This window comes from Phasianus colchicus, chromosome 7 (assembly GCF_987193195.1).
Source record: "Phasianus colchicus chromosome 7, bPhaCol1.hap1.1, whole genome shotgun sequence".
NCBI classification, from domain to species: Eukaryota; Metazoa; Chordata; class Aves; order Galliformes; family Phasianidae; genus Phasianus; species Phasianus colchicus.
Genome location: NC_143442.1, coordinates 32,068,636 through 32,092,089, shown reverse-complemented (window position 1 = coordinate 32,092,089; position 23,454 = coordinate 32,068,636). Strand labels below are relative to the sequence as shown.

At 40.5% G+C, this 23,454-nt stretch overlaps 1 protein-coding gene across 9 annotated transcripts in view; it reads right to left on the bottom strand.

Moving 5' to 3' along the window:
• Window positions 1-23,454, bottom strand: part of MAP2 (microtubule associated protein 2) — a 158,497-nt gene that overhangs the window by 23,592 nt on the left and 111,451 nt on the right. For 4 of the 9 annotated variants that reach the window (XM_090144427.1, XM_090144429.1, XM_090144430.1 and 1 more), the window contains exons 6-8: window positions 23,283-23,396; window positions 20,963-21,040; window positions 825-886 (exon numbers count right to left, since the gene is read on the bottom strand). In XM_090144427.1, the coding sequence (XP_090000553.1) occupies window positions 825-886; window positions 20,963-21,040; window positions 23,283-23,396 (254 nt within the window). Of the gene's footprint in view, window positions 1-824; window positions 887-4,363; window positions 4,499-4,906; window positions 5,114-5,369; window positions 9,183-11,449; window positions 11,708-20,962; window positions 21,041-23,282; window positions 23,397-23,454 lie in introns of all 9 variants that reach the window. The other 5 variants (XM_090144428.1, XM_090144432.1, XM_090144435.1 and 2 more) reach the window with 4 other exon arrangements.

Genomic DNA, 23,454 nt, shown 5'->3' with positions numbered 1-23,454 from the left:
TATATTAGGAAATATAGGATAATCATAAGGAACTGATGTGTTGTGAATGATGGCAAACAATGACAAAGGTTTGTGCTGCAGACATAAGTTAGCATGTGTCAGTGTTGTGTAAAAAAGATTTGCCTAAGCGACAGAGAAAGAAGGTTGGTTTCCTGGGGATTTTAGAGTGGTGGGACAAGAGCATAGAGTCAGCATGGGAGCAGGAAGAGAGGCACTCAACAGACAACGAGTAAATGCAGAAAGCAGTACAGGCTGCAGAGCAGCTGAAGACAGGACATGTAATTGTCAGGTTAAAACACAGAAATTATCAGTCCACAAAACAGTCAAGTAGAAAGCTCTTACTCATATACAAAATGCTACTGGTCAATCATTTATACACAGGTATGACTGTCACAAAACGCACAGATAAGTTAACGGTGTATCAGAATACATCTAGTGAGTCCTGGATGAGGGTTTCTGCCTAAGCAGCAATCAAGCAAGGTGTCGGTATACTGAGTTGGGTATTGTGGAAAGGTTCAAGGGACGCAGGTTATCCCAGAGGATGACCTGGCTCAAAGTGCTGAACAGAATCCAATCCATGCAGTTTGGAGCCTGTGCGCCTTTCTAAGTCTGCAAATTGTCATCATCTACTATCTGGGATTGTAATTCAGAGCTAGTTGGTACTGTTATCCAGGAAAGGTGATTTTAGCTACCCTTTTAAATGAATAATGAACATGGAAAACAATTTCTAAATGGAAAAAATGAAGTACTGAATAAACACAAAATGATCTGAAATGAGCACAAAGGAGGATTATTAAGAAAGACAATAAGATGATTTTACTCACTGAGAGTTTTTCCTTTGCTTGTTTAAATACACCAGGAGCCTGGTTTGTTTCACCAACTGCTGCTGAGAGACCCAAAGAAAGACTTGATGGTTAAAAATAACAGTAATAATAAGCATTTCCACTTAGTATACTTGTTAGAACGCTCATATATCTTGGAATACAATGCAAAGCAATTATCTTGTGAATATGTCTCAGTAAAATGTACGCAGAAATGTGCTCATCCTAAAAATGTCTTCTATTCATTGTACTTGAGCTAAAATTGTACTTCACATAGGTCAAAGAAATCCAGCTTTTGTATTCATGTACCTGGCGATCTAAGAATCACAGTAAAAAGTTCCAAGACCAACTAAAAGAGGCTTTAGTTCTGAAGGCTCATCCCAAGATACCCCCTACCACACTGATCTTCAGAGAGTACTGAACAGCTGCCCTGTAAAAATCAGGCTCCCTTAGGTAATCCGCTAATGAAAATTTCAAAATAAAGGACATTAAAATCACCACTTTTTAAAATACTAGCCAAAATTCCAGTTGGAAAGAGAGAGATTGTCTGGTGAATTACCATCCCAGTTGGATGGTCAGTGTGGTCAGTCACTATGGTCAGTGCGTCATAGCTCAACCAAGCTCTCAGACTTTAGCATTCAAATTACACCTGGGACACCAAGTATATTAATTCACTATTTCATTTCTCTGATGCAAGATGACTTAAGATTTTCCTCTCTGAGTCGGATTCCATCGTTACAAAGTTGTGGAATGGGGGAGCTTTTCAGAAAGCAGACTATTAGTTTCACCCTAATGATGCTGCTCTAGAAATAATTTGCTGCATAAAAACTATCCAGATATCAAATCCTTTGGCATCTCTGCCACAGTGGCCCTTAGAAAATGCAGACAGAGGGTACACATGACATCCTCTAGTAGTAATCCCAATTGTCTGCCAGCTGTTACAGCAGCCCTAACACGCTGTACAGGATGGAGACATTTGATTTTCTCCTTTCTCTGTGCAGTTCCTAGGCATGGCGAGGGGATCTCTGGTTTCCTGCCACACTTCCCACTCAGTAGCAGGGTCCTCTTAGAATAATCTCCTTGATGTTTTTTTCCTAAACTGAACAAGTAGGAAAGAAAGCTTATGAGGAGGAAAAGAATATATAGGTATGTACTATACTTCTGGATTTGTACCAGTGATAAGTACAGCACAGTCCTTCAGTATCGCATTTTACCCCATCTGCTACTGCTGGCTTTGGTCAGTTTTGCATCTCTTCTAAATAATCACAAATTATATCTTTCCTCCTTCCTTTGGTATTGAAACCTAATCAGCCACCACTTTGAAGTGGAAAGCACAGCTGTGATGCTCCTGGTGACTTACCTGATAGCACCACAACTTCTCCATCTGAACAAAAGATCTCTACATGTCTGCTAGCAGTTTGAGTACACAACAAGCATCTTTTAGCTCTTGAGGGACAGCAGAACTGAAGACTTGGAAGAGAAATGTATTGCGTGCTGACTCCTGCTCACAGCTAAGCAATTGGCCTGGCCTTGCCCCAAAACCACGCCTCTGATGGCACAACGGCAGCAGCAACTCACAGCCACAAAGCATGAGTCAAAGTGGGGTTTCCCTCCCATAACTACATGAGTAACAGCAAAGATTTCACTGCTCTTTCCTTGGAGTTGGCCACACAGTTTCTTGTTCAAATGTTAAGGATGAATCTCAAACAACAGTCCTTCCTCCGAAAATATGGAGGTATAATTACCAGTATTTGTCAGCACTTACCTCACGGTGACATGGGAATTTTCTTTTCTGTTATTGAGAAGAACAGAATGACTTAATTTCCTGGCCCACTATGTAGAAAATGTGAGCAAATACTAACTTCCTGTTGTAGACTCTTGCATCTTATGATTGGACATGTTTCATTTTGAAGACACAGAAAAGGCAACATTGAGGTTTTAACTGGAATTTACTTAAGCTGCACAGACTACAGTGTTTTGGTGAGACTCCATTAGCCAAATATCAAACAAGTTGAGAGGACCAATCCAAATAGGACATACTGACAGCTGAAACTGGCTTCAAGAAACGGTGCTATGTTTTACATAAAAGAAAAACATGAGTGAAACAACGCACCTCTAGGTTCCTGATCCTGGAAAGAAGTGGATGACTGGTTTAGGCTCAGGGATATGTACATTAGCATGTCATTGCCTACACTCTTGGTGTGCAGTGCTATATGATAAACTTGCACATGGCGTCTCTTCAACTCCCCTCATTAAGCATAAAGAGAGGAGGTAGAAGACAATAAGGGATAACTGAGTTTTCCAGCAACAGTGAGTACTGTGAAACGTTTTTACAGATATTTTTGTTCTCTTTGTGGCATACCAGTTGGCTTTAGAGCCCAAACCTCAAAGTTAAGCCCAAATCAACATCACAGTGAATTTTATGACCAATCTGAGTCCCTTTTTTGTTTGTTTGTGTTTGTTTTGGATTTTGTTTCTCTCTATCTCTGTGTTTAAATGCACTGAGAGGTCATTCTTGCATTACATTTTTCACTTCATCTAATACACCTGCTATACTACTTATTAAGAGGGGAAGAAAAAAGCTTTGCCTGTTGCCAGGCAGCACACATTCAATCAAGGCACTGAGCAGATTTTTCTTATGCAAGACTACCAGGATGACTCAGGTCTGTGAGATGCTGCTGGGCCAGAACAGTTGAGAAGAGTTAGAGTATAAGAGGGCAAGACAGCACTGACCACATAGCTGCAGAAATGCAGACGGAGTTAGAATGCTACAAAGCCAACACTTTTTGTGACATAAAGAATCAACTCCCCATTTCCAACACTTACTGAATCCTCCCCCTGGTCTTTTGCAAGAATACAAGAAGTTGTAACTGCTGTAAATAGTAAAACATACAGAAAAAGAGTTGTTTTAAACCATATTAAAATTTAGTTTACTTTCCTCTACCAAATATTAGGTTTTTGATTGAAATGCAATTGTAGTGTGAGCCCAGATTTCTTCTCTCTCAGCTTCATGTTGCATGTGGATGGATTTCTCCTGTGGATTTTGACTGTACAGCATAAACATCAGTAACAGAGTGGAAAGTGTAAAGTCAGATAACAATCAATCAACAAAATATAAGTCTGAAACATCTCTTATTATGCAGGAGAGTAAAGCAAAATAATGGAAATGCATACCATGGTTTAAGCTGTCAACATTTTCCCACCACAAAAAAAAAAGGCATAAGAAAAGAAGAAGGAAAAAAAAGAAGAAAATGATGAGCAGATTCCTAGAACAATGCACTATAAGCATGATGCCAAGTTACAACCACAGCACTTGGAGGACCAAGCAATGACAAGCACACATGATCATGGCCTCCTTTAAATAAATAAATACCAGGAAAGAAAAAAAAAAGATAAAAAAATGAAAAAAGCAATACAATTTGTGAAGATAGTCTTGGAGGAATAATAACTGAAAAAAAGAGAAAAAGCTGCTATAGCCATGAGGTTAAAAAAAAAGTCTATGTTTGCCAGCCACATTGCATAACTGAACAGAATGCAGTCACCTGTCTGCTTCCGTTTAACACAGGAGAGATGAGTTGGTCTAGTATATTTGATAGCAGGTTTTAAAATGATTTTCCTGGAGGGAGAGTGGGCCTGAACTTCAGTTTTTTTAGCAAGTTCAGCTTTCTTATACACTGCTATGGACAAGAAAACACAAAAACACATAATCAGGAAAAAAACAGCAAAGTTTCATACGACAATACATCAAGTGGCAGGCCCACTGCTCCACAACTGCAACTCTAAGCACTGTTTCTACTGAGGTGATCAAACCTAAGTTGGAAGAGGGGCAGCACTGATGCATTCATCTCAGATGTGCTTCCCAGAACTCTGTGGGGATTCCGACAGTGAAACGAGACTGGTGGAGCAGTGAGCCTTGCACATGGCTTTTCACATGACTATACAATGTCTCATTAAATAGTACCACACATAATAGTGTTAAGATGCACATCAACTACAACAGAGTAACCTAACAATACTGCACGATACTACAAAAAAAAAAAAAAAAAGAAATATATATATATAGTAATAGGGAGTGTTAAATGAACCTTTTTTCCTTCTCACTTCATCTCTGGAGAGTGTGCTAGGTTCCTTTTTAGCTATTTTCCTTTCAGGAGTAGAAATCCTGCCTCTCCCAGTTTTAAAAGGTTTCTCTTTTTTATGCTTATCGAGAGATGATCTTCGCAATTCTCTCTCTGCCTTCTCCTCTTTAGGAACAGTCTCTAACTGTTCTGTCATGATGCTCCTATCATCATCTGTAGGATCAGAGCAAATTGTAACAACAAACAGAAGATTAGTAACAAATGTTAGCAATACTGCAGTGGATGCAGGGTAAAAATAATTTAAGACTGAGCAGATGGATTAATAAAAAAAATAAAAAAAAGGTAGACAATTCTACCATTTTTTAAACATGCTGGAATTACAATTACAGTTACAATAATTTTGCTTTTTGGTCATTACGATTTGGAAGCAAAAATATTAAACACGCAAAACAAAAAGGATAATGCACACCTTGAGTATCTGCCCAGAGACTGTCTGTGTCCATGATGGAGTCATCAACTGTTGTTTCATCTTTGTAATCATCACACGTCTCCGTTTTGTAGTCAGTGAGCAAGATTTCTTCTCTCTCAGGTGAAGCAGGAGCTTCTGGGGAGCCCTCCCTCGGCTCAGCTTGAATGTCAACCACTTCCTCAATCTCTAGCTCCTCTTCAGCCTGGGAGTCCACTGCTTCGATGTCTTCCTGCTGGGTAGCAGCAAAACGTACACTGTGAGAAGCAGATTCGCCCTCATCAACTGTTGTCTGCACCACTGTGATAAAGTCATCCTCTACTGTCACGACTGATTCAATAATGCCTTTCAGTTCAGGCAGTGCTTCTGGGCAAACCTTGGCTAGCAATTCTTCATCAGTAGGTTTCCCAAAGTCCATTTCTGGGGGTATTTCTGATATAAGATGTTGTTTATCCTCTTCTTTCTCTTCTTGTCCACCTTCTAACTTTTCTTCCTTGTGGTCTTCTCTTTTTGTGGCCTCAGCTGTCACTTCTGATGGCAGCAATGTTTGGATTTCTGTAGGTTTCACAACTGTATCAGGAATCTTTTCAGTTTCCTCTGGAGGCTGTGGGATGCTCTCCATCTGAATCTCAGCAGGCTCTTCCTGGGGAGGCTCAGCTTTTGGAAGGAGGAGCTCTGTCGAAGGTTCCTCTGCTGGCAATTGTGTAGACACCTCTTCCTCAGACACAGATGGTTTTGGAGCTTCTCCTTTGATATCCTCCTGTTTCAAGGGTTCTCCGTTCAAACTTTCTTGGGTTTGATCATGTTCTCCACTAGATTCATAAGATTCTTCTTTATCAACTGCCTCTTGATGTACCAGATCAGGCTTAGCTACTTTTTCCTTAATTTCTGTTTCAGACAATTTGGTGCTGTCCTTCACATAACTAGGCTCTGTCTTGGACAGTAAATCTGCATCCTTTGCTTCTCTGGACAAGATGATCTGATCTTTCTGTTGAGTTTCTTTGGGTTCAGGCTCTGTTTTTTTAACAGAGGCTTTGTCCTTTCCTGAAGGGAGAGAAACAACCTCACTGATCCTACTATCTAGCTGACTCTGATATTCTTGGTCAGCTCTCCTTGCAGCCACTTCCATATCATGCTTTATGGCATTGTAGTCTGGTTTTATTGGAGCTTCTATCTCAGCTATTTCAGGAACAACACTAAGAGTCTTCTCCTTCTCCATCAAGAAAGAAATAGCATCTCTTTCTGCTGTTACCTGTGTAGCTAATATTCTGTCGTAGGAGGCATCATCGGGTACATGAACTTTATCAGACACAACTTCCTCTTTCATTTCTAAGATTGCCTCAGGTCTTGTCTTCTCTGACTCTGAATCTTTAATGGAATAGCCCTCTTTAGAGTCAACTTGATCTTCACTTTTTTCCAAGACAGTATCAAGCTTCTCTTTTTTCTCCTGCTCGAAGTCCCTCCCTAGAAAAGACTCACCAGTTGCATGCTGCGTTAACTCTTTTTCACTGAGGAATTCTTCTTTGGATTTTTCAGCTGCTGCCAGCTTCACTTCTATTAAAGACAGGTCAGGAGCTAGGCTGCGTCTCAATTTTTCATCTGTGCCTTCGTAAAAGGGACAGGTTTCACTTGTTAAATTCTCACTGTCCTGTACTGGAGAAGGGAGCGGGACTGTGTACTTATTGAAAACACAGTAGCCCAAGTCTTCTAGCTGACTTTCAGCTTTTAGAGTTACGTGGTTTTCATCTGTCACAGAGGCCAGGGCTGTGCTGCTGTCTTCCACAACAGCATCAGAAGGAACTGACTTCTTTTGTGCCACCTCAGCATCTGCACTCACCGATGCTACTCTGGATCTTGTCCCTGCTAAATCTAACATTTCAGGCAGGTCAGGAGCCAAGACAGCACCATTTTTGTAATAGTCTTTGGCTGGGAAAGGTGATTCAACCAAGGTCTCAGGCTGGACTTTTTCTTCTGTCATTGCTTTTTCTTCTTCAACGTGCTCATCTTCTTCTCTGCTATCAATGGGGAAACAAGGGGCCCTCTCCATTGCTGGTGTGGTTGCTGGCAAGTAGTCATCACCTTCATCCATACTCCCACTAGTGTTAGTTAGAATATCTGATGCAAGGGGAGAAAGATCATGTGCACGGCCAAAGCTAAATCCCAGAGCTATAGAATCCAGGCAGGACATGGGCAGGTTAATAGACATACTTCTCTGCTCAATTGCAGATCTGCCCCCGAGTCCCAGGCTCCTGCTGAGAGTTAGGTCATCTTTATTTTTGCTGTGGAGCTCTCGCTTATCCCCATAGACTTTGGGGTCAATAGTGAACATTCTTTCTGCTGGGGAGCTTGGTTCTTCAGATTTGTCTGGTGTATAGCTCTGAGCCAGGGTACTGTACCCTATTTCATGAGCAGGCATATCTTGCTCCTGATCCAATTCCATCTGTAATTCTTCCTCCTCTTCCTCTTTGTCTTCAGGTATCAGACGATCTGCCTGGTAAGTCTCATATGCACTCTCTTTAGTGTCACTTAGCTCATAGTAATCACTGCCTTGTTTTAGAGTGTCTGTTTTGAAGGCTTCCTCTTTCAGTGCAGAGGTTTCAAAATACTTTGACATTCCCGATCGATCCACTTCTGTTTTCATTTCATGAGTATCTGAAACACTTTCCTTATCTTCTTTGGTTTCTTTTTTAACATCTTTCTCTTGAGACGGTTCTGGAGTAGGAGTCTTATCAGTGGTTGGACTTGGTGCTTCAGGGCTCTTCTCTGTTATTTGGGATAACTGTGGAGTATCAGGGTGCTCAGCTGTTTTCTCAGGGATCGGTACATGGCTTAATTTGCCAGGGGATACCTCTGTGCTTGGCTGCATGTCCTTTTTCGTAGCTGTTGTTGCTTGGAGCCCACTTTGGTCCATTTCTTTTTCTGCCTTGAAAAGATCAGACATTTTAGTTTCACCATCTTTTGGGAAGTCTACTTTGTCTTGGGAAAGTGTCTCAACTTCAGTCTTTGTGGTAAATTTAGCATCATCTAATATTCGAGCCTCCCCTTTATCATAGAAGTCATACCTTTCTTCCTCATCAGTCTCATCCTTGGTCATGTCCTTTTCCTGCCCCCATGCAGGAATTTTCTGTGTGCTTGGTGTTTTCAGGCCATCTACAGTTACTGTTGAGACTTCTTGCAGAGTTAGGGTCATGCCTCTGTGGGTCTGTTCACCTTCAGCAAGTTCTTTGGCGAACAGTTGGTCAGCAGGTTCTGGTTTTGTTTTGGCACTGTCTTTGAGGGGAAGATCCTGGGGGATAGCAAGAGATGGGTCTGAAGGCAGTTCACTTTTGGCTGCTTCTGTCTTAGGTTCTGATGCGAACAGAGAACTTCCATCACGGCTGATGGCAAGATCTTGGGCATCTTTAAGGTCATCTTTAAATGTCACAGATATAACTTGGTTGGATGATGAGGGCTTATCTGCAGTCCTTTCTTCTGTTTTGCTCCCTTTAGGCAATTCAGATGGCAAGTCCTTTTGTACTTGAGAAATAGGAAGCTGGGCAGGAGGTTCTGCAAAACTGGCTTCCAATTTCTTCTGTGAATCAGTTTCCAAGGTCTGTTCTGATAGAGGTGAAGGCGTTTTTTCTTTGTCTTTGCTCTGTGAATCCTTTTTATCTGTAGCCTCTGTTTTTGCTGGCTGTGGAACTAAGGCATCATGTTTAGGTTGCTCAGTCTTACTGTCTTTTCCAGATTCCTGTCGCTTTGTGTCTAATGGATCTGTTGTGAAAGGGCACGTGCCCTCCTGGACATGGAATTCCATCTTCGTGGCTGCAATTAAATCTGAAGTAGTTTGGGTTTTGTAATAAAATTATTCAAAGCACTTACAGGCAGGCAGTCATATGGTGTATAGAACATCTTGGTATGAATGATGGAGAGGGAAAAATATGCAAGCATGCAGCAAGGCTATCCGCACAGAAATCTGCCTTAAAGCATTAAATCCTAGTTTCCTTTCAATATATGATGTTTTGTAGTGAAAATGTGACTTGCACACAAGTAAATATGTGACAACTGAAATGAGATCATTTCATGTGACGACTTCATCTTCACTGTTTGTATACAAAAACAAAACCAGAAATAATCCTCACTTCATTGGTAATTTTTGCTGTACTCTGAGGCTTATGTTAGTTCTGCTTTTCTAAGTTTCGTAAGATTAAGTCCAATGAACAATATCATTGTGTGCAGCTAACATTTAAACAAACATATTTATACATTTCTATATTTATTTTACCTTTTTCATCTACACGTGTCCTAAACTAAAGCAGAAATACATACAGGAGGCGTGTCAGAAGAGGCTACTGTTTCAGCTGCATCAGCTTTCAACAATTATCCCTGGGCAAATGAAAAAATCTCACTGCTGCCATGAAAGTGGACTGTATGAATCAGCAGCAGAGCTATTAGTAGTGCCAGATCTCAGAGGTGTCCAACATGGCCAGTCATCTTCAGCTGTAACTGAATACCAGCCATGTTTCAGTGACTGTAGCACAGCCCTAATTAAGTTAATTTAAAACTGAAAATACTACACTTACAACTTGCCACTATTTGTATGAAATACTACCTAGTTATTTTTATATATACTCTATCAATCATTAATATCATGGTTTTTTTTATATCCTTTGGAAAATGATGATTCCTATCATATGGGAAAAAAAAAATACTGCAGAATACTTTCTGCATTAGTCTGTAAAGAAGTATTTACAAGTTTTTCTTTCTAAAGTTTATTACAACAAGCATTGGGCCAAATCTAAATCTCCTTATATCTGATTTAAAGTCCATGGAGCCATTTGCTGACTCGGATGAATATAAATTTGTCAGAATAACTACTATCAAACTACTGTTCATTCTTTAAATATTTGCATACAGTTTAAAAAGGCTACTGCCGTTCTACATTTTGCAGGTAGAAAGAAACCAGAATTCTACACCTACAGTACTTTTTAATCCTTCGTGTTTTTACATTTCATGACTTGCAGACCCTATGAAGTATAAAAACAAAGCCACTGAGCAGATGGCATCCTTCTTTCACAGAAATGAATTAACTAGATTCTGATTTTTCTTGCGTATCCTATCGTGCCTTTTACTCTAGCACCAATGAAGAACACCAATGGCTTCTAAAGATATTCTGCCAAGGGTATTTAATTTTCTTTAGGTGGGTCTGATGGAAAGTCAGCTTCCCAGATGCAGCCCTTCTTCACCAGGTACTGAATGGGAATGTCACTACTCCATGCAATGTGTCTTTGCACCTTGTTACGCTGACTGATGAGAACTGCCATTAAAAGGACAATCTTGAAACCTACTTCTCACGTACTGAAAGACAATTGCTTGGAGTAAATATTTTGTCACACTAAGCAGATCAGAACTTGATGCTGTACACCCCATCCTAAACTTCATCAACTTCAGTGCAGTTGATGGGGCTTTGTCCAAGCAGGGCATTCCGGCCACGTTTAACATTTGTAATAAGGTAAGACACGCAAAAAAAATCAGAGTTTTTGCAATGATCAAGGGAGAAGGGGTGGGCTGCAATGAATGGCAAGGATATGACATAAGAAGCAATAGCTTTAGGGAAGCTAAACCAGAATGCACAGAAGCACACACACAAAAATATACTGCACGCTGCAAATGAAAACATTTCTACAATTCAAGCCTCTTTAAGTCATATTTAAATTCATTAGATCTACTTTTTGAAAGAAAAGCAGATGAATCTCTGCACCAAAAAGAAAAAAATATACAAACATTAGCAATGTGACTGGCAAACATGTCTGAGATGGGGGGAAAAAGGCTTGCGCAGAGGAATCAGCTTAGCTGCAAAGCACTTGTATCACAGCAAAGTAAAAAAAAAAACAAAAATAGGAATCAGCTGCAGTGGTGGGAAACCATGTTGTCATACAGCACCTATGCAATCATAGTATCTGCTACGCACTCTTCAAGCATAATAACAAGAGCAGTCATACTAATAAATGGAAAGAACAAGAAATGAAGCAGCCTTGAAAAGCACCGGAGAAAGCTGGAAGATTCACTGGCAGCAAACACATGCAATCCTATGGAGGACACACCTTCCGCAGCCAAGGAAGGGGATGTGTCTTTCAGAGGCATTTCCCCCACAACTGTTAGGCTCTCCCTGCTGGATGCCACACTTGGCATTTTGTCTTCGTGACACACTGTGGCCTCCAGACCAAAATCCGGCCGACCCTCACCGAGGCCCTTGGCCTGCTCTGAAGGCTCAGTGGGCCCATGCTCTTTCCCCAGTTGCGTCCCAGGAAGAGCAGCAGGTTTCACTTCCACAGGCATCGGACTCTCTACTGGTTCTTCTTCTTGGAGATGGAAAAAGGAGGCGACATCAACACCAACAGTAAACACCAAGCACAAAGCTCAACAGGACTGGTTTTCTTAGCACTTTCAGCTCTGAACATTTCAGATTTCTGTGTCAAAGGTTTGCTAGAATCCAGCCCATTTTAATTGCAATAGAATTGATTTTTCCCAAAGAAAAAAATACCGAACAAACCCAAAAAAAACCCCGTCTCCCCCAAAGAAGCATGTTTATGCTGTAAGACGAGAGCTGAAAGTGCTTTATAGGTACACCTCGCCCAAAGATGACTGTGGGTCAAATATTCATTGGAAATGGAGATGATATTGAATGATGGATGGCTCTGACAACATCAGTGCACTTCTGATAAATGTGCTGTTTAACCCAGTACAAGACATTGAATTGAGGTGGGGTAAGGTATGAGTTGTTAATTTATTTCCCCTTGCTGTTACTGTCTGCTAAACGACAGCAAGTCTGCCAACTACATGGGTCCTGATTTTGGCAAAGCATTCAACCACTTGAGCAGTCTTAACAAGCCTTGCACATAGCTGGTAACTAATGATTTCACCAGAGTCCACCCAAGATTCTTACACAGAGTGGTTTATAAACTGCTTCTCCCTTAGGCTGCCTGACATCTGAACCCTGTATGTGAAAATCACAGGTGTAACACAAGGACTCTGCGTTTGCTTTTCTGTCTTCCTCACTAGCCCCCAGGCTCCTCTCCTCATCACTAATTAAGCCAAAGAAACCAGTGAATACCATTTAACTATATGTTCCTCTGGAGTTCTGAAATACATTACTTTGCCTACAGGCTGCTAGAATCAGTAGCCTAGTACCAAGAGTGGTCTTTATTCTACTCTTACCATGGAAGAAAGTCTCCATTCTGTCTTGCCACTGCTGTTCAGACAGAATATTACTTTGCTCTGCTAGTATCTCCTCCGATAGGAAATTAGGATTCAGTGCGAATCCTTTGATTCATCAGAATACGTAAGCAGCTGACCACCAGCCAAACTCAAATACACCTGATGACCTCTCTGGGTTTTAAGTACAGTCCCATGTTTAAGGACTGTGCTGAATCAGACTTAAAGAAAGTGGTTTTGAATCTGAATTTCCTGGCATTAAAACTGAACCTCTTTACAAGGGCATGATTTTTCTCCTGAGACTGACCCAGTTAAAGCTAGGCAATCAACCATCCACTTTAGTTATGGTCTTTAAAAAGTAATTTAAGGAACACAAATTCTATTTCAGGCTGAGAAAATACCACTATGTAAAGTATAACATCAGTAATAACACATAAAAATGTAGTTAGGGAAAAATACTGTATCTTAAGTGAACAGAAGCCAGAAGATTCAGAGTTGGCACTGGACCAGTGCCTGAGGGATATTTACATATGGGCAGATTGTAAAAGGAGCCTAGCAGAACAGCAAGTGTCCAGACAATAGAGGCCCTTACTCAAATAACTTGCTGTATTGCTCTTTTTTTTTTCCAATTTTATGTAGTTGTGTATGTGCATTTCTTTTAATTTAAGAAGTTATTTTACCCCATTTTTATGGCAATTACTTCACTCAATGCCATGTGGTTAAAACTAATTACTCAGTAAGTCTTAATTAGGTAAAAGTAGTACATAGCTAGCTAGTAGTACATAGCTAGCATTGAAACACAGGTTAGGCTTCTGGTGCAAAGCACTGCCTAAGTTCCCTTTAAAGTGGCAAAGGAAAAGTCCCCAGAGAACAAATCATATCATGTATATTAGATCCCTATTTTACAGTCAGTACACATAGGGGCACACAGCTCAGAAATGGCTAAAATCTGGGGACAAAAACCCCATCCTCACCGCTAACACAAAGAAAATACTGTGGCTCTCTCAGTATTACTAGAACTCATCATACAGAATTTTTGAGAATATGGATACTTAAAAGAACCACTGAAAAAGAACTTGCATGAAGTAAATAGACTTCATTGCAGCAGTTGGAAAAGATCTGGCAATAGCTGCAAATGAAAAGGTTTTCAAGAATGGATAAGCACATGTACACACAGAGGCAAACAACTTGATACATAAACAATGCTAACGATATCAAAAGTTTGCATCAGCAAACTATTTCACTAGATGTGGATGTGTATGGCTGGCAATTATGCTGCTTATGAACTAAAAAGCAGGAATGTTTTAAAAACAAATGCAGAAACCCAACTACAGTAAGACTACTCCTGTGATTTTCTGACTCTCCCAGCTTCAGGCAGATATCCTGACACTAACAATCTGCAGTTATTTGTATTGCTCTCATTCTGGTGCTGCTGCCTACTGGGCTACATTATCCTGTTAACTGTGGATGAGTCTCCTTTTCTTGAAATGCCCCACTGAGCTATTTCAGTCACAGACCTCCGCCTTCCTCAGACACACATCCCCAGAGAATTCAGAACTGCTTTTAACTTCACCTCCTGTATCCCAAGATTAAGTTAATCAAATACTGCCTGATGAAACATGATCCAGTTTGCTTTGGATAAAAAGTCACAATTCTCATTAGACACTGAAATAGATTCTCCCTTGACTCCTAAAAAAAAACACATTTGATTTTATGTAAACTCCACAGATAAAATAATACTTACTGATGGACTTAGACTGCAGAAGGAAGGGGTACAGGAACAAAGAAATAGTAAACTTTTTAATACGTCTGCCTTGTTTGGAACCAGCTGACAGAGTGTTAACTTGGTGCATCCACAGAACGACCAGAGATCAAACAGGACCCAGTACTGCCTGAAGACACCAGTATGTACTGGGGGAAAAAATTGATTTCCTTTGTCTAGTGAAGAACTTAAGATCCTCCACTGCTAACTCTGGTACAGACATGAGTTTGACTCAGCTGACTTACCTTCAGTGACAGCCTTCTAACCTACTCTGCACACTGTTCCTGGCAGTGATTCTCTGTCACAAAGAACAAATTAGTGTCTGCTTCTTTTAACTAGCTGCTCTTTTTGCATGTGCTATCAACTTGGTCAGCAGACCTACAGCCCTGGTTTAAGCAAGGAGCATGGTTTCACTGACACCAAAATAGCATTCAGTGTTCACACTGCAGCTTCGCTTTGAGAACGAAAGACTTTGGAGGAGTCTCAGACATTTTCCTTCCCCAGAAAGCAGCAATCCCAGGCACACATATAATGGAATGGATGGCAGGTGGGTAGAGGGGAAGAGGAACAAAATGGGACCATGCTCAGTTCACCTTCATCATAGCCCAACAAGACCTCTGTGCTCTTCACTGTGGCACTGGGATGTGTACTAGAGCCAGTCCACTCTGAGCTGAACAAAGGGTGTTCATAGTACTCCTCATCCGAATTGTAGGGCTCATCATCGGGTACAGACACTGAGATGGAGGGGGCCAGGCCTTTACGCCACTCCCTGCTGGCAGCAGGCCCGCAGCCTGGGCACAGGGGTAGCGGTCCCACCTTATCCTCCGCCCCTGCATCTACAAATAGACACACAGACAAAAACTGCAGGACAGACAGACAGACAGACACACGGACAGAAACACGGCAAGACAGGATGGATGCATGCACTAGCAACACTAACCACTGTGTCATACCGCAGAGTGGATGAAATCAGCCAAGTTGCAAATCAATGCAGGATGGAGGGATGGGGCAGCTGTGTGTTTTAACAGGTGCCATGAAGGTGGCACTTCCTGCAAGATCTATGAACACTGGGAACCAACAACTGGAGTAAATGAATTTTCAGACTGCACTCATTATTTAGAGGAATATATGTTGTACACAAACTGTATCTCACAACTTGCACTGGCTGTTCTAAAAACTTTTGGATTATCCCGACAGTTGCATTCTTTTATATTCCTCATCATCAGGCATCAACTGCAGTCATCAGGGCATACTTTTTTTTTTTTTTTTTTTTTTTTAAGTCCTTTAATTGTAAGTGTAAACTAGTTTGCTTTTCATCAATTGTGGTTTTATGTGTTCCAAATGTACTCATTCCTCTCCTTTTCCTATAAATAAGTAACAGTTAAAACGAACAAACAAACAGAAGTGCCTTCATCTAATTGCCAGTTTCTTTGTTTCTGAAAAAGGCCACACAAAGCTGCTCATAGCACTCTGTTGGTTCTGTTGTGGCTCATTTCTGTTGAACAAGCTTCCCACCTCAGAGTTTGCCAGTTCTTCAGAATGACACCTTTATTCATCCGTCACTGTAGCTTCACAGATAATCACATAATCAGTTCAGGACTACACCATCTACTGACAGCTACAGGGAGAGATAGCCTGGGTTTGCTCTTCCAAGACAAAAATAATACAGTGTGACAAAATGACTGGCTTGTCATCTGATCTATACAAACCTAAAGAGGAGACCTGGTACAGTCTGCTTTGACCACAAATTGAGCCACGAAAAACTAGAATTCTAGTATGAGAGAAAATACATCTCAAGTCCATTTTTTTGCAACTTGTTCTTGCCTGGAGCAGCTGAAGCTAACCCACTGAATTTCCTAGTAGCTTCAGGAAAGAGTCCATGCTGAGTGTACCCTGGTCCTTCTCCAGACAATTACAACTTAGAGATCCCCAGAGCTTCCAAAACTTTCCTCACAGATAGAAAGCACTGAGTCAGGAAGCAAGGCAGCATAATTGATACTAGCCAGATCTCTGTGTGCATCCCAAGACTAAAAAGGCTCATGAATACTGCTGTTACTACCACTACCAGGTTTTAGAAATCAATTTTTATCCACCTCTATCATCTGGTCACACCCTGTGACCAAACTGATCCCATCTATAAGAGCTCTAAGTTTCTTGCTGGCAAATAAGTTTCAAGTATCTTTATTTAGCACACCATAACAAGGTAACAGCTGTATCATAAAAAACAAACGAACAAAAAGGCACCCTCTGCTTTCTGTCCCAACGTGGCAGCAGGAGTCTGTTAATGTACTGATTAGCGTTTCCTCTGCCAGAAAAGGATGCTATAATATTAATCGTGTTAGGCTCAATCAAGGGGAAAAAAAAAAAAAAACAAAAAAAACAAGAGAAAGAAAAATTATTCATCAATCAATCTTAATATTAGCAATGTCTTACTGTGCTGTAAAAGAAAGACTATCCATGTGTAAGAGTCTGTGACAGCCCTGAGCTGGTCCGACCAGGAATGAATGTATGTTAAGTGCACCTATGCACAAATACAAATACTGCCCAAAGAACTTTACAAGAGTCACGCCTACAATTTTGTTCAGGACACAAACATTGCCTTGAACTACTGATAATTTAGATGTTTCACCACTGCAGTGTAATCTAAAACACAGATTCAGGACTTCAAGTGTGTTTAAAAGCAAGGTGTAGAGAAATATACGAGCAGCCTGCCTCTGCTGAGCAGGAAACTGCAGAGCAGTGCAATAAGAGATGCAAAATACAGGGCTGAACCTTGCCTCCCACCTTTCCCTAGTACTTCAGACCTGGCAACAAGGTTGCAATGAAGCATCTTCTCATCTTGATCCATCTGCAATGCATAACCCACAGGTTTCTTCTTGATAGAAACTTCTATAAAATTCAGTGACAGATCTGAGGAGGCTCGCTGTTTGCAAAAGATAAGTTTCAGAGGATGAAGAAATGTCACAGCATCTGACAAACCAGGAGCCAACTCTCCTGAGAACTTTCAAGACTGCAAGTTCTAGTGCTGTGCAGATGCCCTCACACTAGTTTTTGTTCCTCACTCTGGACAAGAGTAGAAAGGGGTGTGATGCACTTGCTATCTCTTTTGCTGGAACCAGAGTATTGTGGAGAAGAGAACAGAAGGTTACATGGCCAGAAGTGAACAGGGAGGGAGGACATGCACAAAGGAGGAGGTGGTGCACTACAGAGATGAAAAGTGCAATGAGAAAAGTGGATGTTCTCTTTCTGGCTGTAGATCATATTTTAATCACAGACCCTTTGGATGTAAAATGCACCAATAGGAGTGAAAATGAAACCCTGATTTTTCTAGACTGATGCAAACAAGGATAGAAATTGTTTCTTCATGGGCTCTGCATGGAATGAGGTCAAAAAAACATAGGTCTGCTTTTGCTTTTTAGCACAACAGGACTGACAACATTACAAATGCTCAAATACACACTGCTGTGATGGGCCAAAATCATTGCAAAGTCTAATTGGAACAATCATGTCTGTGGTTATCACAGATTTACATCTTTTTTCAGTTTTGTTAGTTTTGAACTTACTGCAGAAGATTTCACTAACATGACAATGAAATCTTTAAAAAGAAATATGCTTGTATTTATGCAACAAAAAAAACCTCCTTTGCTATTTTAGTCCCTTCTAATAGTTTTCATCTAAAGCACAGGAAGAATTCCCACTGTCTTCTGAAGTCCAAGATAAAAATCACTTCTCATAAAGGCTAATTCAGCTTTAGCTTGCAGGTATATTTCAAAAATGCCTTTCATTAGATAATTATTACTGTATATAGATCCTTTTTTATAGGACGTACAGTTACTTTCAGTTCGCAAAATATTCTTATTTGATATATAATGCATATCCTGAAATGCTTATTTCAAAATGGAAGGTAGTCCCTCAAGGCATGCTGCTATCTTGTAACATTTAGAAGAATTTTTACGTGAAGATACTGCAGACCATTGTCAAAAGGCACAGAGCACAAAAGAAATGCCAGGTTGGCAAGAGAACACCGCATCAATCCTGCATGACCAGATACAACTGATGAAAGGATCAGGCAGTGCTAGTGAAAATTTAATTTCCTGAGCAAAAATATGTTACAATAGGTGAAATAAATGAAATAATATCAATAGGGCAAATTAGTTATCTTACCTTGTGCAGCAGTAAAAAGGGACAGGCTCATCGAAATGGTTTTTTGCAGCCAAACGAAAGGAAGAAACCTACATCCACTGACTCCCTTCTCTCATGAAATACACTTGACCCACAAACCTCTTTGTCTTTTCTACCTTTTTTTTTTTTTTAATAATTTGTGTTTGCTGCATGGCTGGCCACATCCACCTTTGTCATGTCTACAGCAGTGATTGCCTTCCTACTATGACTGAAGGAAGCCTCTTCTGAATTCAAAGCAATGCAACACACACTGACAAGTGTGCTAGGAAAGCGTTTTGAGAAAACAGAAAAAAAGGAAGCCCGAGTTAGATACACACACCAAATACTCGCCTTTTTCTTCAACAGCTTTAGAACTGAATACATTTATAAATCGTATTCTTCTGAGTAGAAAGACAGACAATGTAAAGGTGCATGGGAATGGAGAGCCAGGTGGTATAGGGAGCCAAAGGTTTAAACAAGTACAGTACAAATTAGGTCAAAACCTACTGAGGTAAACTCTTCCAAGTGGGAGGTTTGCCTGAGTCAAAATGACAGAACTGGCTCCCCTAGGTCAGCAAAACTCAACTGACCCACAGAAAATGAGGACCACAACTTCCAACACAAAGCAGAACACAAAATGTTGTATTTCTTCTAGCCCACTACTACACTGAAAATTGACAATGTTAACATTTGGGGAAAAAGCAACAGTAAGTGCTACTGTATTAACTCAATTGTACATGCAAAGAAGAAGAACAGTGATATTGGGTGATGTACTGAGACATACACCCAGCTCTGAACAACACTGTCCAGTAGTTGATAACACCATCGTGCTTTGTAGCATGGGCTACATTTTGCCACCTTCTGCCAGTACAGCTTGCAAGATGGTGTCCATCTCCTTAGGGGAATTTTTAATCTTCTGACAATTATCAATGTGATTGCTTTATAAAACCCTACAATACATGCAAATAATATAATTAATGGAAATAATGCATGAAGCTAACCCTAAACGAAGAGTAATGGAAAAGTGCTGACATTTGCCTGAAGCAGAAGGACAGGGCCTTTATCGTGATATGAAAAATCAAAAAGCATATGGAAAACTACTCAAGTGAACTCTATAAAAAAAAAAAAAAGAAAGAAAGAAAGTGGTGAAAACCTGGATAACAACTTTAAAAGCCTTGCTAGCACTCTACTAGCTTCCCTCCCAGTCAGTCATTTTGATGATGAGAACTGTTGGTTTTCAAAATACACACACACACAAAACCAACACAACAAAACCACCACCCAATGAATCAGATTTTACATATTGGTTACTGACCATATATCCATTATGTTCCCAGTACAGTGGACTGCCCAATGTTGTTGTTAACACAAGCTGTAACTGCATTACCTCAGAAAGGACTGGAGGATTGAACATGCCTAACTGCAGTGTCTTGATAAACTATGTTAGCACATGAAGTAGGAGCTATCCACTTCCAAAATTAATAGTCTCTGTGTTAAAACACTAACAAAGTTTTTTCAGCAAATGATAAGAAATTACTGTCATACATTTAATAGGGAAAAAAAAGCTGGGGAAAAAAAAATAGGGCTAAATAAATGGACACACAGAAACACTATTCACACTGGAGAGTTCAGCTGACAGTCCCCTAGAGATTCTGAACCCAAATTCTTTCCCTATATCTACGTGATATGGCTCAGTTTTGGTTTATTGCCTTCTCTCTCTACTGATGACCTTGACACAGCACTCTTTTTCTGTTAAACAAACCACCGACATACATGCTTACCATAGTGACAACTTCACTGGGATTTAGACTTCTACTTAAAAATTAAGGGAACACTTAATTTCTTTGATGAGGGGATTTTAGCGGGAGGGAAAAGCAGATATCGTGAGCTATGGAGACTGAATATTCATTGTGCAGATAACAGAAATGTTCTTTGTGAGACCAGAATTTGGCTCCTGCACTACGTGTACAAACCCCGCTGCATGCAGACACTGAAGCAGGAATTACAGGTTGAAGATCAGAAAAGCAATCCAACGCTCAATCTCCTTACTTTCATGCATTTAAGATTCCAAATACAAAGCTAATGGTGATTAAAAGCAAAACAAAACAGAATCCAGACAAAAGAATCCTAGGAAAATGTGAATTACCCATACTGAATCAGTTTTGGTGACCACAGTAGGATAGCAGACATCTCAGCTGATATTACATGTGACAGATTAAAGGGTTAGTTAGCATCACCATCTTTTTTTCTTCAATATGGATGTACTTAACATATCCTGTCGGTTATCTCTGTGCATATGTGTCTACCTCATCCATGCACTGCAGTTGGTTTGCAGATGGGGAGTTACTGCTGGGGAATGCCTTATCTTTCCACATGAAGCTGAAGGAAGTATCTCCGTTTCCTGATTCCCCCTTGCTTTAGATTCATGTCTCATCCCTCCGCTGGCAGCTGTACGCTGCAACATCCATGAGAACCTTACCTTCCTCCAGAGCTCCAGTCTGCTCAGAAGCTGGCGATGGAGGTGGGGAAGGAGGCAGGTTGGCTGACTCTTCGACTGCTGGAAATCAAACAATGGAAACAAGATACAGCAATTAATTCCCAGGAGATCAATGCTTGATGCAGGCTGCAGTCAGCCTGCGCTGCCCAGCTGAGAGAATTAGTGGATGGGGACTTGCACACCAGGGATCTGCAAGAGAACCTTTCAGAACTCTGGATTGTTAAAGCTATATTAAAAAGATTTGTTTTCTTAGGTGAAATGCATTATTTTCAAAATTCTAGTCAAAGAGTACAATACAAAAAATGAAGTATGAAATTATCTTTTAGATCAGTATTGCACTTAGCCTTCAGTCACTCAAGGCAACAACAATAAAGCATCCGTGCAGGAGAGATTTTATGAATTCAGGCTGACTAACTGTAGCAGGGAGAAACTGGCATCCAATCTTTTCAGTTTACCTTGAGTACATGAACACAAAACACTTCACAACCATTTTTTAATTTTTCTTCTACTGAGTTCAAAGTTAATTACAGAATGTATGCAAATACTCTTTGTCTAAATACAAAAGACATCAGCATAGAGAACTTATGTCAGCTATGACCTATTAACGACCGAGCTGAGTGAGATGCTGTGAAATCAAACCATCACTTAGGTTATGTTTAAATTCATTTCCAGTCACGAGTCTGCATGCTGAAACCAGATGATGTTTTTTCATTAATTTCAATAGAAGTATGATAAAATCCTGAACAAGCTGCTGCTTAAATGAATTCAACATAATTTCTGCATCTGATTTCATACTAATCATTTTGAGATTTTTTTTTTTTTAAACTAAAGCCTCCACTGTGACTTGAATCACATTTTGAAAGAGAAGAAGAAAAGAAGACAAAAGTAACGAGCCTGTTAATGGAACTGTTTATATAAATAGCAAGTCCCAACAAACAGATCTCAGTTTATGACTTACGGCTTCCTTCCAAGGATGGAAGGGTCACTTCCAAAGCCCCAGAAGAATTTTCCTAGCCTTCTTTCTCCTGATGCCAGTTGGAAGAAAGCCCTACGTGACTTGCCCTTCAGATTTGCTTGTCCAGGGACAGAGTATTTCTATCTTCACTACCGTCCCTTTGTAGCTGAATTTATGTAAGAGTGATTGATCACAGGAACTGTAACACCTGTATGTGCTAACTGAGGAAGTACTCCTTACCAAGTTTGAAATGTTTTACCTCACAACATATAACTGAATACTTGTTTTGAGTCACAAAGGCCCCAGTGAAGCACTACGTACTTAAATATGTATGAAGTGTTTTGTGGAATCGGGGTCTTTCATGTAATATTCAATCTCTGCAAAGAAGGGCATTACTGAGGCACACATCACTCTGCTGTACCTCCAGCTCAAAATTAATCCAATGAAGCAAAACACCTAGGGAATCAAATTTACAACTAATATTTTTAATTACTCGTTGACTTTAATTCATTCCTAAACAGGGTCCTGCTACTGTACCAAGTGAAGTGGAATGCCTGTGGCAAAAATACCACGAGGTGTTATTTCGTTTTGAACACAACATACACACTCTCAGCAAGACTAATCCTGGGGGCAGGCTTGTAAGACATTCATCAATCCAGGACAGCGTTTGGTCTTTCTCTGGTGTTTGTGTACATGCTCTGGGCAACTGTGGAGGTTTTCTGGCAGTGAGGAAGCACTGTACCTACAAATGGCTCTATAGTTACCTATATTTACATACAGTTGCATTTTGGACCACCCCCAGCCTGGAGCACTGCACTTGCTTCCAGCTGGTGTCACCTCCTCTGCCTCACATTCACGACTGCTGTCCCCTCTCCCACTCTCACCCTGGGTTCCCTATTCCTCTCTGTGTCTTGTCAAGAAGCTCATCTTCCATATTCTGGAGTAGCTGCCATCAACCAATAAAATCTCACTTTTTTTATATGCCTCTCCCCTAATCTTTGCCTCTTCAGACATCAATCTTCCTCTCCAACAGCTGAACATAAAGGGGCTCTCAGTGTTGCTTGGTCCACCACACAAAACCACCTCCACCACCTATAGTCACAGCTGCACTGCTCAGTAGATAGGTGGAAAGCTGCTCTTATGGGCACACAGTGAATGAGACTGCCAAAGAGGAATGAAGAACTGAGGCAATAAGGGTGACAGTATCGCATGGTGCCGTAGCTTACCCATGACTATGACCAACATGAAGACACAGCTGTGTTGTCTGTTGTTGGTTTTTTTTAAATATATGTACATATAATGTTTGCAGATGCAAGGATACTTTGAACATTCTTCATCTTGTTTTACCTATAGGTAGTGGTCCAGGCTGATCTTTGTGCTGAGCTTCTTTTTCCTGTTCACCTTTCAGGACTGCTACGGCTTCAGCTGTTACTACTTGTACTATCCTTGCAGACACTTCTTCTGTGGCAGCAGAAAAAAAGAGATAAAAAAAACACAAAGAAAAGCATGATAATGAGAA